Source organism: Ptiloglossa arizonensis, chromosome 2, assembly GCF_051014685.1.
Source record: "Ptiloglossa arizonensis isolate GNS036 chromosome 2, iyPtiAriz1_principal, whole genome shotgun sequence".
Taxonomy (NCBI): domain Eukaryota; kingdom Metazoa; phylum Arthropoda; class Insecta; order Hymenoptera; family Colletidae; genus Ptiloglossa; species Ptiloglossa arizonensis.
The window spans coordinates 32,459,243-32,477,865 of NC_135049.1; the positions used below are offsets into that span (position 1 = coordinate 32,459,243).

The window sequence follows — 18,623 nt, forward strand, 5'->3', positions numbered from 1 at the left end:
CAAATTGCGGGATAATAGAAATAGAAAATAAGGGGAGCGAAAGGAGAAACGAGTAACACCGGAGAACGTGGGATGGCTCTGTTTCGATTGATTCAATTATTCACGCGACGAACAAAAGTCTCGGGAGTGTTTCGAAGTATCTCTGCGGAGGCGAAAGGGCGAGCGTGTTCACGGACGAGGTGTCGCGATAACGATTACGCGAGACACCTGACTCGACGTCTTCGAATTACTCGAAAATTACACGCGAAAAAGTCTTTCGAACCAAAGTTGAGCGGTGTCGAGGATTCGCGTTACTTTGCTCCGTTTTCCATCGAAAAAATTTGTTTACCGGGCGTCGCTTCTAAAAAACTGGAGGCGATCTTCGTATCTCGGAGAATTTTTCAAATTTACTCCGGGATCGCGAATCCGACGAAGATCGAGAAACATCGAAGCCAAGACGCATCGCGGGACTCGAAACGGTCGTGTTAGGTGGTCGTACGTACGTACGTACGTACGTACATATGTACGTAAAAGGGACCGACGTTTTCGATTCTGTTTTTCTTCGAATCCATATCGGATTCTCTTCTCGGCGGCTTACGGAGGGCGTCGACGCGTGCACGAGTACTCCGAGGGAAATCCCGTTACCGTGACAACGGATAATCCAAAACAATGGTATATTACTTTGGAAATAGCTCGCGCGTATATGCGAGCCCCTGGGATCCGAATCGCGACATCGATTCGGCTGAACTCGTTTCGAGCGCGGGGACGAGACGGTCGAACGCGCAAGAACCTCGATAAGGGGTGTCACGACGGATACCAGCGACTGAGATTCGAGGACGGACTATCAATCTCGCGTACATTCGATTCCGAACGTAACCGGAGAACCCCTGCAGGCTACGTCGAATCGGCTGGAACGTTGAAATCGACCATTCCCAGCTACCTATTTTCCACCCCTTGCTGACGGCGTTGCTCTTCGAGTTCTCTACAGGGTGGATCGGAATCGAACTCCGACCGATACGGTTCCTAGGGAAAATTGCGAAAAAGTTTACAAGTCGCCCGAAAACGATCGCGATTCGTATCGTTCTAGGTTCGTTCGGACTCTGTTCGTTTACGTAAGTTGCGTTAACCGGTTATGATTTTGCCCACGGTTTCGACGCACCCTGTGTTTCGTTTCACGGCGAAACGAACCATCCGAAGAAAGAAAAGTATCTCTCGAGGCGCTCGGTGCTCCGTGAGCTTCGTAAGCTCGAGAGGGGAATTCCTCGACGCCAATCGAGTCGGCAATGAGAGAACACCGCGTTGAAAATGCTCGTAAAAGGATTATAGCGGCCCGTGTATGCATATGTATCGAAAATATCCACGGGAGTGGAATCGCGTCGGAATGCTCGCGAAAATGGCGAAGGGGCTTCCAGGTAAGCCCAGCAAGCAATTTTTAGCTCGTCGGTGGATTCGTTGTTCGAGGCTGGACCGAGGTTAGGGGGTCACTGGCGGAGGGAAGAAATTGGACGACGAGAAATCGGTAAAGAAAGAACCGTCGATCAAGATTTCGCAAGATTTTCTCTTGGAACGAATGCAACAATGATCCTAAGAGTGCCAGATGTCGATAGCGAATGGTCGATGACAGTTTTAAGGACTGTCTCCATATTTGTTTGTCCGGATTTTGTATTCTCATATGTACAAAAACTATGCTACCGGATACGCGAGATCCCCGCACATTATAATAAACTACATATTATAATCCGAACTTTACAAAATTTTCAACTCGGAACGAAGACAACGAGAGCATCGAGGTTCGACTAACGCGATTACTCTCGACGCAAAAGGACAAGTACGTTCGACCGCGCTTTCCAAGTATCGTTGAACGTTGAATCGCCGATCGGTAACAGAGAAGGTGTTATTGTTTTCGGAGTTTTTCGAACCTGGTTTCGAGGGAATCGAGAGAACGAGACTCGTCGAAATTTCGCGTATTCTCAAATCTGTTCGTCGACTCGTCCGTGGATCGATAGAGTAGCGAATATCGACGTAAACGAGAAACTTCGTAACGGTCGAAGATATCTCCGAGGAGACTCGCGATCGGGAAACAGCGAACGGTTTCTTATCGAAGGATTCCACCTCCTTCTCCTCCTCTGGAGGAATCTCGGGCCAAGATTCTCGAGCGTTCGTTCCGCGAACGAAACGACCGTGGAATGAAAAGCGACGCGCGCAAGTACGGGGTTACAAAGAGTCAATTAAAAGAGTTCCATCCCGCCGTCTCCTTTCGAATGCGCGAACTTTTCCCGCTCGATAGTTTCCTCCGTGACGTCGTATATTTTCCCCGCTAGGAACGGTAATCTCGCTCCACAGGGTAATATTCCTGCGGGTGGCGTGCCGGTTCCGGGATACCCGCAGGAAAGAGAAGCGAAGTTGTTACCATCGATCTCGGGGATTCATTATTCACCGAGTTTGGCGGAGGTCAGAACTCGAGAGGAAGAGGTAGCCGCGGAGGAAGCTCCGCTCGGGGAACCGAGGGAAAAGAAACGCGCGGGATTGGCCATCTCGCGCCACCGAGTCCATCCTCCGCCGACAAACAATTACCGCCGAACCGGGCAAACAGTTACCTCGACCAGCGCTCCGAATCAAACGGTCTGTCTTCTTTCTATCGGCAGCGACGTTGCCCTCGCCAGGACCACCGAGCACTCCGATAAGACCGACGCATCACACAAACACCAGGATCACCGATAATCAAAAACCATGTATATAAATCACCGTCCACCGAATAAAGATTCGTTCATCGTGCCACCTTACTAGAGTTTAAATCGCTGCTCGTCACCCGTCGCGTACTCTTACCCGTAATTACCCTAGTATATTCTCCACGGAGATATTCGGTAAACGGTAACTCTCTACGGAGACTTTCGTTAAACGGTAACTCTTTACAGAGACGTTCGCTAAATAGTAACTTTTCGCGATTACCTCCTATTTCTACGGAGTAGGGAATGAATCAAAATACTATTATCTTAATATTTTCATTCGCTAATCGCGGGTGAAACGACTTTAAGACTATAATATTTTTGTATTTCGATCGTTACGGCGATTCTTACGGAATTCGCGAGATCGTAAATCTCGCTACGATGCCGAATCGAAGACGATTCGTGTAATTCCACGATCAACGCGGCGACGATCGTTGTTCAAGGAACAAGCTAACGTTACAAATAACAACTACAGGTTGTTCGATGTAGGACAGCGTGGTCTCCGGAATTCTCTACGATGTCTGAATTCATTCTCGCGGTCGAGTGTAATCTTGTCTTTAACGTAAGCACGAGTAAGCACGGAAGGACCTTCCTTGGACAGGCTCCTTCCTGAAACAACTACTAATAAACCAAGTACACAGAGATCCGTCACTTGGCCCGGTTGTCGTCGAGGCTCTGCGGTACTCCCCGTGAAAGAACACTTATCCTCCACAGTCTACAGAATACAGACACTTCTCTTTTGTACACGGTACCTACAAAACTACTTCTACTATTTCCATTACGGCAACTATTCCTGTACCTTGCCACGACCACCGCTGCCACTACTACCACTACCGTAATTATGATTACTACCTATCTTATCCAGTTCCTTTGCCCTTTCCCCTTTCCCCTTTCTTTGCCCGTTTTGAGACGTCGAGGAGTTCTAGAAGCGTAACGTCGTTTCCAAGATATTCCTGAATAGTTCGATGAAATTGTAAGCACTCGTGCAAAAATTACGTCGGCAACGACCATTCGTGATACAAGAATATTCGGAACATTGTTCGAGCAATTCGTATCGATCATCGATTCACAGGAGGATTTTTTAAACGATTTTTCCGTCTAGAAGAATAATTAATCGCAATGCATCTCGCAAACGATCATTTGTTTCCGTGCTTTAAAACTTTCAGAAAGAACCTTTTACTTCGAATCGCGATCAAAATTAATCATTTATAATGTACAAATGAGATATATATTGAAACATTAATATTCGGAAAATGCGTAAATGTTAATAAGAATCGCGTGGATGAACACAAATCCGCTAAAATCATTTCCCTTCGCAGATTTCGCAATATCTTCATGTTTATTTATCATAATTATCAACAACCGTCGCAGAACCATAGTTTAAACAATTACTGACAATATCCTAGTATAAACAATGGCTTAAAATATCATTTCGTCGAAGTATTCCTTGTCCGCGATCGAATTTTTCATTGAAATCCAACTGACATTCTCAAGGCTATACGTATTGATTATCGATTCACACACGATGATTTTTCTATCTAAAATTTTTAAGTTTTCTTTCTAGAAAAGCGATTCGTTGAATTTTGGCGTTTTTAAGTAAAAAATACAACTTGTACGCGTGTTGTGTAAATTATAAGAATTAAACAAATGTTAAATGTATAAAATAGATAATTATTACTTTCCATACTTTAAAACTTTACGAAACACGTTTTTCCTTCGAATCTCGATCAAAATCAATTTCTATAAGTCACTTAATCATTTGTAATGCATAAATAAGATGCACATTGTTCAATTAATATTCGGAAGATTCATAAATGTTAGTAACAATCGCGGAAATGAACAAACATTCACCGAAACCATTCGTCTGCGAAGATTTCGAAATATCTTGATGTTTGTTTATCATAATTATTAACAACCGTCGTAGGACCATAATTTAGACAATTGTTAACAATGTCCTTGTATAAATAATGGTTTAAAATATCATTTCGTTGAAATATTCCTTGTTCGTGAAGGAATTTTTCCTTGAGATCCAACTGACATTCTCAAGGCTACACGTATCGATTATCGATTCACAAGTCTTCATCGCGATGATTTTTCTATCTAACAAAGCGATTAATTAAATTCCAGCGTTTTTAAGTAAAGAATACAACTTCTTGGCGTATTGTATAATTGTAAGAATTAAATAAATGTTAAATTAATGTATCAAATAAACAATTATTAGTTTCCATGCTTTAAAACTTTACGAAACACGTTTTTACTTCGAATCTCGATCAAAATCAATTTCTATAAGTTACTTAATCATGTGTAATGCATAAATAAGATGCACACTGTTCGATCAATATTGGGAACATGCGTAAATGTTAGTAACAATCGCGGAAATGAACAAACATTCACCGAAACCGTTCGCCTTTGCAGATTTCGTCACAACTTGACGTTTATTTATTATAACTATTAACAATCGTCGTAGGACCGTTGATGGAATAATTATTAACAATGTCCTAGTGTAAATAATGGCTTAAAATATCATTTCGTTGAAATATTCTTTGTTCGCAATGGAATTGTTGTCATTGAGTTCCAACCGACATTGTCAAGGCTACACGTATCGATTATCGATTCACAAGTGTTTATCACGAAGATTTTTCTATCTAAAAAAGCCATTAATTGAATTTCGGCGGTTTCAAGTAAAAAATGCACCTTTTATACGTTTTGTGTAAATTATAAGAATTGAATAAATGTTAAATTAATGTATTAAATAAACAATTATTAGTTTCCATGCTTTAAAACTTTACGAAACACGTTTTTACTTCGAATCTCGATCAAAATCAATTTCTATAAGTTACTTAATCATTTGTAATGAATAAATAAGATGCACATTGTTCGATCAATATTGGGAACATGCATAAATGTTAGTAACAATCGCGTAAATGAACAAACATTCACCGAAACCGTTCGCCTTTGCAGATTTCGTCACATCTTGACGTTTATTTATTATAATTATTAACAATCGTCGTAGGACCGTTGATGGAATAATTATTAACAATGTCCTAGTGTAAATAATGGCTTAAAATATCATTTCGTTGAAATATTCTTTGTTCGCAATGGAATTGTTGTCATTGAGTTCCAACCGACATTGTCAAGGCTACACGTATCGATTATCGATTCACAAGTGTTTATCACGAAGATTTTTCTATCTAAAAAAGCCATTAATTGAATTTCGGCGGTTTCAAGTAAAAAATGCACCTTTTTTACGTATTGTGTAAATTATAAGAATTAAAGAAATGTTAAATTAATGTACGAAATAGACAATTGTTACTTTCCATGCTTTAAAACTTTACGAAACACGTTTTTACTTCGAATCTGGATCAAAATCAATTTCTATAAGTTACTTAATCATGTGTAATGCATAAATAAGATGCACACTGTTCGATCGATATTGGGAACATGCGTAAATGTTAGTAACAATCGCGGAAATGAACAAACATATACCGAAACCGTTCGTTTTCGTAGATTTCGCAATATCTTGATGTTTATTTATCATAATTGTTAACAACCGTCGTAGTATCATAGTTTAAACAATTATTAACAATGTCCTAGTATAAATAATGGTTAAAAAGCCGTCAATTTCTCGAAATATTCGATTAAATCGAACAAAGACAATCGAAGTAACGGTAAGTCACCTTGAATGAGGCATATATACCCCCCCTCGGTAGCCAAAAATTTCATTCCAGGTGGAGCCTCCGAGGTGGACGGACATCTCCATTTTAGGTACCTGGACCCTCCGCGGACAGCCATGGACATTGATCGCCCTCTTGGTGACCGGTACTGACCACCAACTAATTTTTTTTTCTCCTCTTTTTTTTTTTTTTTACATATTTACTTCTTTCTTTTGTACTAACTCGCTAATTTTAATTCGTACTTGTTTTTCCATGCTTATTTTTTTTTTTTTGTCAATTTTCAATTCCTTTTTCTCAGCTAGACACATCAGCGAACGAAAAAAGAAGAAAGAATAAAAAAGAAAGAAGACACTCTCATCGCAGCTTAGACTAAGTTAGTTTTAAGGCCACCATGTACGAATATCTGTGATCTGCCGAGCAATTATCCAATCTTTAGCTTCTTTTTGCTCGCTTGCTCGTTTCTCAGTCCGGCCACCTCTGCTTGTTGCATAAGCAAGTGACCGGCCGTGGAGGTGGACCGAACGCTCGATCCTCGTTTCTTCTGGTGCGTCCGCTTTGAGAGAGAACATGCTGCGAACACAGGGGCAGGTGTTCGCACCGGTCCCTGCGGAAGCCCTTGATCCATCATAAGACCCTCTCTTCGTCATCCTCCGTGAGTCAGGTCCACGCTCTGCGTGGCTCCTGGCTGCGGAGTTGGGAGAAACGGGGCACTCCGCTAGCGGAGTGGACGGCGTCGCGCATTTCCTTGAGAATCTGGCCCACTGAGGGGAAACGGGACCGACCTAGTAGGAGCAACTCTACGGTTCGCGTCGCGTGTTTCCCAATTTTGCCGCATCTTACCATAATGTAATTGCTCGGCAGAATTAAACGAGGAGATCGAAGGAACATTGATTCCTTCTATCTCTGCAGTTAGAATAAGTTAGTCTTAAGGCTGTGATCTGCCAAGCAATTATCCAATCTTTAGCTTAATTTTGCTCGCTTCCTCGTTCCTCCGTGTAGGTGGTCCGAACGGTCTATCGCCGTCTCCTCCGGTGTGTCCGCTTCCAGAGGGGGCATGTTGCGAGCACAGGAGCAGGCATTTTTGCCGGTCCCTGCGAAAGCCTCCAAAATAAGACCCTCTCGTCGTAAAGATGGAGAAACGGGGCACTCCTCTAGGGGAGTGGACGGCGTCGTTCGTTTCCTCTTGAATCGGGTCCACCGAGGGGATACGGGATAGACCTAGTAGGACCAACTGCACGGTTCGCGTCGCGTCTTTCCCAATTTTGCCTCATTTTTCCATAATGTAATTGCTCGGCAGAACCAAACCAGGAGATCGAAGGAACTTTGATTCCTTCCATCTTCCCGGTTTGGTAACTCCGTTTCTATTTTGTATCGAGGGAGATCGATGGAACTTTGATTCCATCTATCTCTCTCCGGGTCTCCGCTCGCAGCAACCTCCACGTGGTGAGACCTGGTAATCGGTACTACTCGCGACGAACAATAACAATTATTCGTCGCGGGTACTACCGAGCTAATTGGCTGCGAATTTAGAATATCATATTCATAAAATTTCTGACGATTGAAATTTATTCAGAAGTACATTATAGTTTGGGGTATCCACAAAAGTATAAGAAAAAGACCATAACCCTGAAGTATTAAAAAATAAAGTTAATCATTGTTTGCACAATGTGTGCATAGCTAGTAATATTTTCTCGGCTTGCTCGAAATATAAGCCGAGTTCCGACACTTCTGCCGACAGTTTCTTCTTTGGAAATGTCTATAGAATTCGATCCTGAGTAGAGTTGTCGTCCTAGATGAACTTGTCGTTAAAATTCAAGAATAGTTCAAAGAAACTACACATATTGGCACTTTTTAAACTTTGAAGTTAATTTATAACTATTTAGGACCAAAAGCATTAATAAATTACACAAGTCTCCATTTTAGGTACCTGGACCCTGTGGTGAACAATGCTGACCAATGCCCACCAGCCATAACCGTTGATCATCACTGGTGATCGTATTCTCAAATTGTAGTTTACATTTGTTTTTCTTTGTATATTTTTTTTGACTTCTTGTTTATTTTCTTCGTTCCTAAATAACTATATTTAACCATAAACCAATTTCATTTCTTATTTATTACGAATTCTTTCTCACTCCTTAGCTAGGATTAATGATTTTATTTAATTTGTTCAGTGTTGCCAATTATAATCCGTTACTTCTTTAATTTTCTTCATCCTTTATCTAGGTGCGTGTAACATCGAATTTGGGTAATTTCCGCGTAGTCTTAATTAGTTATAAATTCGTTAGAATGAATTTGTTACGAAAAGAAACACCGCGAAATAGTTGAAATGTCAATTTGCAACGTTTATTTACCAAAGTTATACATTTTCGTACGGATGATTAAGTTAGGTATGTAGCGACAACGCGTTTAGAGGATGTTTCGAAGGTAAATAGTCCGATCCTATTTCCAAAGGTTCGTAGCTGGGTCAAGGGCTGAATGGGTCCTCGCAGTAATCCATGCGTCTTCGTGGCTGGGCGCCGAACGATGGCGACTGGTTGTTGGATTCGCGGGCGAATGGTTGTTGGATGTCGAACGTTATTGCTCGGGAAACTTGTTTAACGCTATCGAAACTTTCGTAGTAAATGCAATTTCGTGGTCCGCTCGGTTCTGCGAGCGTTGCGTTCGGCACGTAACGTCAATTTTTCGTCAAAATTTCTCGTGTTTTTTAATTTCGCTCGGATAGTTGGGTCGGACACGGTTCTCGGGATCACCGTTGGCTTATACCGAAGCTTGCGCTTCGGTTCGTCGCGCGTGACGCGAAACTCTCGCAAGACGAAACGTCTGCTCTACGTTTCGTCCGCGAGTACGAGGTTTCGAGCGGCCACGAATGCTTAGTCGAGGTGGCGGTACACTCTTCCTCGATTAACGTCTAGCTCCGCGTCTCGATTTCAAGGTAGACGACCCACGGACCGGAGCGTGTCGCGGTGGGTTACCGAAGTTTATAAACTTACCGACAACTCCAATTTCATCGCGAACTCGCCGGGGAACGTGACATTCGCACCGAGCGCTAATTCGGACGGAACCGACGCGACGCCTTACCCTTCGATACCCGGCAACTTTCCTTCCGTGTCGGGACGTTTATCGGTCAACGACCGAACGTCACCGACGATACAATGACCCTAATGACAACAGCAACGACCACCACCACGAACGATCGTGTTCGACCGTAGTTGCGGCGACTTCTCTCTTTCGATTAACGAGAGCCCGGGACACTTTGTTCGTTTTGTTCGCGTTGCGGTTATCCGGAGCTCGATCGCGCGAAGACAGCCTCGACGAACGACTTTGTACGTCGTTCTTCGAGAACCCGACGAACACGAGAGTTTCGAGAAACGCGGGTACATCGCGAAAGTATACAGTATTTATCGATGCGAAAATAAACACGTATCTCTGGTCGAGCGGTAGCACGTTTACAGACGCGGCAACGAGTCTCTCAAGAACATCGGTGGGCGCGATGCTCGTTTTCGAGGCAGAATTTCGTCCCCGGATTCAAGGCGCGAACGATCCGCGCGCGTTGTCGCTTCGAAGTTTCGTTCGTTCTCCGTTTGCTTCGAGCGGGCAGTTCCCTCGTATCCGAGAACCCCGTCTCGAATTCCAGTCAGTCGACGGACCCGATCTTTCGCCTCGAAACCGAGGACGACGTCGTGATTTTAAGGAAGCAAAACGGATTCCAGGAGCGTATTCTACGGCGAACGCGAAACCGTTTTCGCTTCGGATCGATCCCTTTGACTCGACGACTCGGAGGGGCTGGTCCGTTTCGTATCCCGCGGAAGCAAATCGCGTTCGATCGGGTGCGAAAAGACCCGGGACGAGAAACGGGAAGACAAAGAAAGCGGAGGAGAAAGGAACGATCTGTTCGCCGGAATGGCAGCAGCGAGAGGACCGAGAACCGGGCAAATGAACGATAAAGAGAGGAAGCGAGGGAACGCGCGCGAGTGAGCGAGCGAGCGAGCGTTCTCGCGAGCATTCTCGCCAAACGAGATTTATGCCCAACGGCGGCGAGCAGGGGCCGACGATAAAGAGGAGGAACCGATCGGAGAAAAGCTCGAATCGACTTTCGGCTCGCGGCCAAATATTTGCCGGAGCATAATCCGAGCCGCGCCGCTAAGGAGAACCGACCGACTACTCTCCTTCGCGGAGTGCTTTCACAGCATTCCGAATTGATTTGGGGCGCGAACCCTATCAGCTTCGCGGGGCCAACGATCGAGGAAACGAGCATTGTATTTCTCCGTTCACCGAGCGTGATCTATCGACGAGTATCGAGAGAAATCTTCTTACTCGGAACTTAATCTTCTTACCACGGTAATGCCTCGGGTATTGATCAAATTCGTTGCACGGATTCGGGAAACTACTCGTGCTGTGTCGTTTGTATCTCTTCGATTCGCGGAATCCACCGTCGTTTCGTAACTTTGTCCCGTTTCGTCTCGTTCGAGTTCCACCGAACAAAAATTCTCCGTTCGCGTCTCGCGCGTCGATAATAGGCGGACTCGATTTACGAGCGTTACCGTACTTTCTACGCTGGACTTTCGATACGCTTTTGAGCGGTCCTAGAGGTGTCTAAGTTGAAAAAGGAGAGGGGAGAGCGTTTCAATCCTGGGCCTGGTAGTGGATTCGTCGAGAAAGCAACCTAGCAGGCCCTGCCTTGTACGCCGGGACGTTGTGAGATCGGTAAGGGACCGTACATATACGTATCGGAGCAGGTACGGGACACTTTCGGGAAACGGTCGGTGGCCAGTTTTCCTCTGGTGGTAAACGTTTATAACACAGGAAGAAAGTTACAAACAAGGGAACGATTGCCAGAATTTCTCGCCATAGGATCTCGCTACACGTGGCAAGCGTGTGTAGCGCCGCCACAGGCTGGACTTTTCTCGCTCAATTTGTCTACGGTGGCTGCTTCGGCCCCGATAAATGTTTACTCGAACGAACGCCACGATTGCGCGCGAACGCCGAAAGAGTAGAGAAGAAAACGACCAACGAACACCGAGAAACGTATTTCCTCGCGAAAAGAATTCTCCTCGCGGTATCGATGATATCGAAGGCCCCGATTTTCCAAAGTTGCTCGAGGCGCGATCGTACTCGAATCGAAAAAAAAAGAGCCGAAGCTCGATGAAAAATATATTTCCTTGCCGCTTGAACCGTGGCAAGTTCCATTTGTTTTCCCTCGCGACGAATTAATCGTCGAATTAATTCCAGAGAGCGCGAAACGAGGCGATGTTTCGCTCCGGGAATTGAATTCCGTTCGGACCCGATTCGATAAATAATTGTACGCGATTCTTTCCGGGCGTCGATCGTCGATCGATCGCGTGCCCGGTCGAGACTCTCGATTGGGTAGGGGAAAGAATCGTAAAAACGGGTCGTGGGTCGCGGAGGAAAGGAAGAGATCTTGACGGGACACGGTGTCCGCGAGGCGTTCTCCGAGGCAATTAATTCGAACGCGTCTAACGAGGGCGCAGGAAGTGTAACGTACGTCGGTAACCGCAACATGGTTAAGGCGTAACTGATACCAATTAAATCCTGAATGGGCACGGGGTTGGCGCGATGTGTACCTTATGTGCCTGGGAGGATCTCGCCGGGTGTATCCAGCGCTTGTAACACTAGACGAACGAGCCTCGAGCATATCCACGACAAGTACAACAAGAACAACAACGTCGGCGTCGGCATCGGTATCGGCATCAACAACATCGGAGCCAAAATCCCGTACCGACTCGAAACACGCCCGATCCGTAGGAGGACTGGTTCGAAAGAGCGGAACGAGCTTCCCGTTTAATCCTATCGCCGTGATTTCGGCCCGTTTCGAGCAATTTCGCGGAAACACCGCTCGTCGATCTTCAAGACGAACGATCGGGTATTGTTGTCGGTCGGTTGCGCCCCGTAATACTTTGCTCGCTCGTTAATAGTTTCTGCTCGGTTCCAGACACCGTTACGCGGGCGCAACGCTTTCGAGAAATGATCTCTGTTTAGTTCCGCTCGGGATAGATCGCGTCCATAATTTTCTTCGCAAATGGGACGTCTCGAAACCGCGGCTCGCAAATTCTTGTACGCGGTAATAGTCCGCTCGAGGATAAAATTTGCAAGGAGGACTCGAGATCGGGTATCGTTCCACCCTCGGTCCGCTTATCGACGATCGGCCGTGTTTTCTTTTCTTTTTTTTTCCTCCGACCGCTGTCGTATCTACGAGCGTACGATCCCTTTTTTCCGAAACGACCGGCTACTTTTGGAACGCGTCTCTTCGCGGATCTCGAAACGTGGAGAAATCGATCACCGTTCGGTCCCTTTGTACCCGTAGGGTTTCGCTCGAGTCGTCGCGGAGGGGTTCGTCGAATCGGTAATCAGCCGCGTCGGATAATTCGGAGAGGGCCCGGCCGAGTTCTTAATTATTCGGAGGAGACTGCGAAGAAGCCGAACGAACGGCCTCTATCGGATCGCAATCGGGAAACGAAACTCTCTATTCTCGGGCCGTCGTTGCGCGTACTAATACACCGGGGAATCCGCTCCATTTCCACCTCCAATTATTTATGGAAAGCAGAAGGGAGGATTTAAGTGTCCCCGGTGTGCCTTGCTCATTATCATTTAAACTAGAATCCGAAAGGGTCCCGGGTTATCCTCGACTCGCGGAGCCTCGATCTTCCACGAACGCGTCGGAAGAAGGAGGCGAGCGGAGGCGAAACTGAACCTCGACGCCGAGAGAAAGAAAAGAACCGGATAAGAAAATATTCCGGATAAGAGATCGGTCCGCGATTGCGCGACCAAGGGTACAACGCGAGGAGAACGAGGAGCGTTCTCGACTCTTCCGGCATCGACCCCGAGAGTTTACCGAAACCTGGCAATTACGAAGCTCGAAGTCTCCGATCGATCGCGAGAAACCGAGAACCACGAGCGAACGGATCGTTCGAGACAGGACACCTCGGTGTATCGGTGTCCCGGTGTCCCGGTGTCCCGGTGTCACCTCCGTCCCTTTCGAAACCGGTCGAACGGTGCCGTAACGTCGGTATCCGTTATCCGGATATCGTTGGACCCGGCTTACACCCGAAAGCCTCCGATCGTGTTAATACGTTACCGATTATCGATTTTCCATCCTCCTACCAGCCGAAGGGTAGACCCCTCCCGCGAATAAGTAGCTCCTGTATTCTCCCCGTCGAGATTTATCAACGCGCGTGCAGCCAGAAACCGGAGGGTCGACGTTTGGATCGAGGGGACCGCGCCGAACGATTTTTCTTCGGACGTTGGGCCTTCGAGGATCGATCGAAAGGGTAACGGTCGGTCCACTTTTGCAATGGTGGGTCGAAACATTGAGTCGTAGTTACAGAATTTGTAAGTTGTAGTGTCGATTGTAAAGACTCTCGTTGTTTCTGGCCGCATCTTAGAGGTAAGATGCGTACTTGTCGCTGCAGACCCCATCGGCTAGTCCACGTGGGTTGCAGCTGCGTTGCATCGTCCGCGCGGGAACAGCTATTGTCAAAGTGAATTCTTGGAAGGTTATCTCCGTAGCTCTTGACCGTCGTGCCCCGTTATTTATGGCGAGAAATTCTGGCAATCGTTTCCTTCTTTGTAACTTTCTTCCTGCGTTATAAACCGTGCCGATGTAACGACGCTACCCACGCTTGCCACCAGAGCGAGTCAACTCGATAACGCGTCTCTTCGGCCCTCCGCAGTAAGCGCGTCGGTTTCGCGAGAGGAACGCGAACAACGTCGAGCAATCTTTCATATCGAAACGTTCGACTCGATTCGCGTAAACGATTCGCGAGACGCCCCGACGAGAAAAGATGCATCCGCGATATCCGATCGCGGCTCAGCTCGGACGAAGAGCGGACTCGCTGACGCGCGAACCGTAGAGAAAGTACCAAAAGGGAACCCCCGAGAGTCTTGGAAGGGCGTCGAATCGGTGAAGGTTCGGGGCGAGCGGGGGACGGGGCGGGGGACGTGATGGGGGCCAGACGGGAGAAAAAGGGTAGCAGCGAGTGGAAAGGGAGAATACACACGGGGAAGAAGAAACCTTTCGAATCAATATGCGCCGCGAATCGGCACGATGGACTTCCCTCCGGTCTATTCGACAAAGTACCAGGGACTGCGAGATCATCGTGAAAGCGACGCGGTCCCGGCTGATGGGCTTTTCAAGGTAGACGCTCACCGACGCAACGGAGACGGAGACCGAGACGTCGGTGAGCCAGGGGCTCGAACCGCCTAACCAGAATTCGATTCCTCGATCGCGGACGCGAACGAACGCGAACGGAATCCGCAAGAGGGAATCTTACCCGACTACGAACTCCGTGAACGACCTCGTGATTGTGGACGGACCCGGGTCGTCTCAATTTGAGGGCGCAGCAGGCTTTTCGGCTACCACGGAACAACGTCCATCGGCTCTGTTCGAGCTACGGTGACTCGTCCGGGTTTACGATACGAGGGAAAAAATGCCGGATCGTTTCTTTACGAGACCGACGCGAGTTTCTTGTCCGGTGCGCGACGCGGTTCGATGGACGGGGAACGATCCGTTTATCCGTTATCGAAACCGGATAAACGGAACAGTCCATCGAACGGTACCGAATCGAATACCGTGCGTTAGCTGGAACAGTCGGGTAATATTCCAGCGAACGCGAAGAGTCGTAAAGCTGGTCGACGAGGACGGTATCGCAAACTTCTCGTCGTTGCTCCGGGCCGCTTTTCCATCGTAATACGAAACGTCGCTGCAACGATCGTTCGATCGGTTATCGATCCTCGCGCTCCGGGTTTACAGACTTCGAACCTCGATCGAAATTGGCCGCGTCGAACGTACGAATCGGGGGCCAAGAGTTCCCGCAAAATTCGCCCTACGACTCGTACCGCTCGAGCCTCGAGTTTGAATAAATATAGAATAATTAACCGGCGTTCGTTGGTCCCTCGGCAAGGGTGGTCCTTCGATAATATTGGTCGGCACACCGCGCGCAAATACGGCCCTGTTTGCTTTTCGGGGAAATTTCCATGAATTTTTCCGCCAGAGAAAAACCCTACAAAAATTTACACTCGTGTCTATTTCTGTAACTAGTTGTAAAAATCCCACGAGCGTTTAGCAATTACCTTTCGCCGAATCGAAACGTTCGTCGACGAAACTCTATCGCGAAACGAACACTCGCGCTCCGACGAATTATCGAATTGATTTTGCCTTTACGCGGCTTCGAGATATTATTTTCGATCGATTTTTCGCATACGGGAATCTCGAAGCGGCGAACGATCAGTTTTTAATCGACGCTTCCCGAGCAAAGTTGCACGAACTCTGGAACACAGTCCCGAGAAGTACTCGCGGAGAAACGCTCCGGAATCTCGAAGCAGAGTACGGAGTCGAGCAATAAAATTAACGATAAAGCTGTAACGGTAAACTACGAATCGTTCTCTTCCGCGAGACGACAAAACGCTCGAGATCGTCTCGATCGTCGACGTTTCGTAATCGCATCGCGTACGAGATCGTCCGATAAATACAATTTTCTATCGCGCAATTGTGTATCGCGCAAACTCGTTCTCCGTATTTTGAAGTAGCGTTTTTTTGGGAAAGAACAATGATCCATCGGAGACGAACGAAAGACTCGAGGAGGAAATTTTACCGGTAAATCGAAGCTGGCCCGATCGTAGCGCGATCGATCTTTGCCGAATTGCGAGTTTCGGTCGCGCTCCGCGTCCCTTTTCTCTGGTTCTCGTGCTCGTCGGAATTGGGAATTTTCCGTAGGTAAAAATTCCCCATCGTCGAGGAGAAGTCCGATACCCTCGTAGCTCGGTTTGCGCGGGATTTTCAATGGCACCGAATCGCCGGTTCCCCACGGACGGGAACACCGCTCGCTTTTATCGTATCGTTTCGCCGAATCGCTCGAAAGCGGTTCGTTAACCGAGCTATTTAGACAGAGGATGAACCGACGGTTTATGACGGATCAACCCGGATGGATTTTTGTTTACGAAATTGCGGCCGCCGAGGGTGTTTTCGCAATGATTTTCCCGCGGCCGGGTACTCGACACCTGGGGGATTTTTCGTAATTTACGAGAGAAATGAATTTCCCGGCACGGTAAATGCATATTTTTGCCCGTATCGATGACCGGTCCCCTTCCCCTTCGTACGTTTGCACGCCCGGAAATTATTTGGCGAGCGAATTATCGGACAAACAGCTTTCCCGTGCCGCGCGTTGAACGAAGTTTCGAATTAACGAACGGAATTATCGAGCCGCCGCCGCCGCCGCTGCCGCCACCGCTGAGCGCGAGAGAGAGAAAAAAAAAAGAAAAAAAGAAACAAAAATACGCAAAACCGTATCCCTCGGCTCTCGTTCTCCCCTCTTCCCTGTGCAACCGCGAAAAACGATATCCATCGCGATCCGCGGGAATTCGTTCTCCGCGGTTATTCTTTTTTTTTTCTTCTTCTTTTTTTTTCTCTACGCGGAAGAAACGAAACTCGGAAAACGCGCGAGGGGGGCAGCCGGTAACGGTGCTTCTCGTTCACGATCTCGCGAAATTTAATTCCATTCTGTTTGCGGGCCGAGTCCCCGCGGATCGTTATCCGAGGAGAATTATTAACGCCGCCGATCTGGCCAGGTAACGCGCCAATTTCATTACAGTTTCAGAGGGGGCAGGGACGAAAAAAAAAAAAGAAAAAAAAAACGTTTACTCGGGCGTCCATTGATCTTCGGTAAAAGGTACACCATCTGCGGCGTGTAATTGGAATCCGAACGAACCAATTTCGAAATACATCGATTTCGCTCGTGAAAAAAAGATCGCCGGTCCAATTAGCGCTCACCGGGGTGGAGGGAGACGGTGGTCGAACGTCTTTATAGCGGTCGGAGGAATTCCGTGGTGCGAGCACGAGCGGTTCTCGGGGTCGTCCCGTTCGATCTTCCGTGAGCAACGTTTTTCTCGCGAATCGATCTCGTTTCGTATTTACGCGCTGGACTCGGAAAACGACGCGTACACCGGGCGACCGTGTCGTAAATTCGGGCTCGGTCTTAACGACGCGTCTCGCGAAAAGAGAAGAGAGAGAGAAAGGAAAAAGTAAAAAAAAAAACAATCGAAGCGTATTCAACGTTCGAAATTGACCGGCAGGGGCCAAGAGCGTTATTTTTCCGCGTAATAACAGCGATACGGGACGGTGGACGTAATTTAGCACGCAGCGACCAGCCAGTTTACAACTACGATGCGAAGATAAGCCCTGTTATTCCGATCGGCCGAAAATCCGCTGATACCGGCGACCAACGCTCTCCGGCCAATTGAATTAATTCCGGCAACAAGAAGGCTGCTAACGATTATTACCGCCCCCCCCCCCCCCCTCCCTTCCGAGCCGCGGTGCCGTTTTGTTCGATCGTCGAGCTCGATCGGTTCCCTCGATTCCGAGCCGCACCGATCCGAGAATCGCAAGAAATATCTCGCAACGAATTCACGTGTAATCGGCGAATTACAAGGCAAATTGCCGAGCATATTTGACGGAGTTACAGCGGCGATCTTGATTTCGGGTTTCGATACGATCGCCTCGTTCGTTCGCGAGTTTCCAGCCGCGAGATACGAAACGAGCGATGCGCGGGTTCGAAACAATTCTCGAGGCGAAGAAACGTCGAGTTCGACGGACCGAGTTACGCGTTATCCTACGTAATTCGCAATTGTCGTTTTTTCGATCACAGACGAGTGTGCAAAATTCTTCATCTCTGTACAAGCCTCCAAATAATTGTACTCGTGCGGTGTATCGATGTATATTTAAGTATATTATAAGTTACAGTGTTACCGGTATTAGACGCGGTGTCGGTGATTAGTTTCGATTTCATTAATGGTAGATCGACCGCGTATAAGACTAAGCTTATCGTCTCGATGCCCTCGACACGCGTCTTTATCGTCTTCGTCGCTTACGTCTTTTTCTGGTCTTTCGTCTTAGCCCGTCTTTCCAACTGTCCCGTCTTATTACGTCTTTTTACTCACACTGTTACGTACTCTGGACATACTGTCCGCGACATGCTCTGGACATACTGTCCTAAACGTTCCTCTCGAACTCTATACAACCACGCACATTCATTCTCTTTAACTCTAATCCTCAGTCTCTCTCACTTCAGACATTCGGTCACGTTCGACCATCCTAATCGTTCGTCTTTTCCAAACACTCTTCACTTTCTCCGAGCCACATGTATTCCCTTTCGTCCTCGTCGTTCCGCATTCTCACGCTCGGTCGTCTCGCAAGAGCCCTTGTAAAGGGATACTCGTGCCCTCCGCGAAACCT

The 18,623-nt window shown here is 47.2% G+C and overlaps 2 protein-coding genes across 4 annotated transcripts in view; one reads left to right on the forward strand and one right to left on the reverse strand.

Annotated features, from left to right (window-relative positions):
- Positions 1–3,280, forward strand: part of LOC143143047 (uncharacterized) — a 69,616-nt gene extending 66,336 nt beyond the window's left edge. The window contains exon 4 of one of the 3 annotated variants that reach the window (XR_012991005.1): positions 2,323–2,462. Coding sequence is in view for 1 of the 3 variants with exons in the window: in XM_076303895.1 (XP_076160010.1) it covers positions 2,323–2,700 (378 nt within the window). In the remaining 2 variants the exon portion in view is untranslated. Of the gene's footprint in view, positions 1–2,300 lie in introns of all 3 variants that reach the window. The other 2 variants (XR_012991004.1, XM_076303895.1) reach the window with 2 other exon arrangements.
- Positions 1–18,623, reverse strand: part of LOC143143048 (uncharacterized) — a 110,755-nt gene that overhangs the window by 16,280 nt on the left and 75,852 nt on the right. The gene's annotated exons all lie outside the window — the stretch shown is intronic.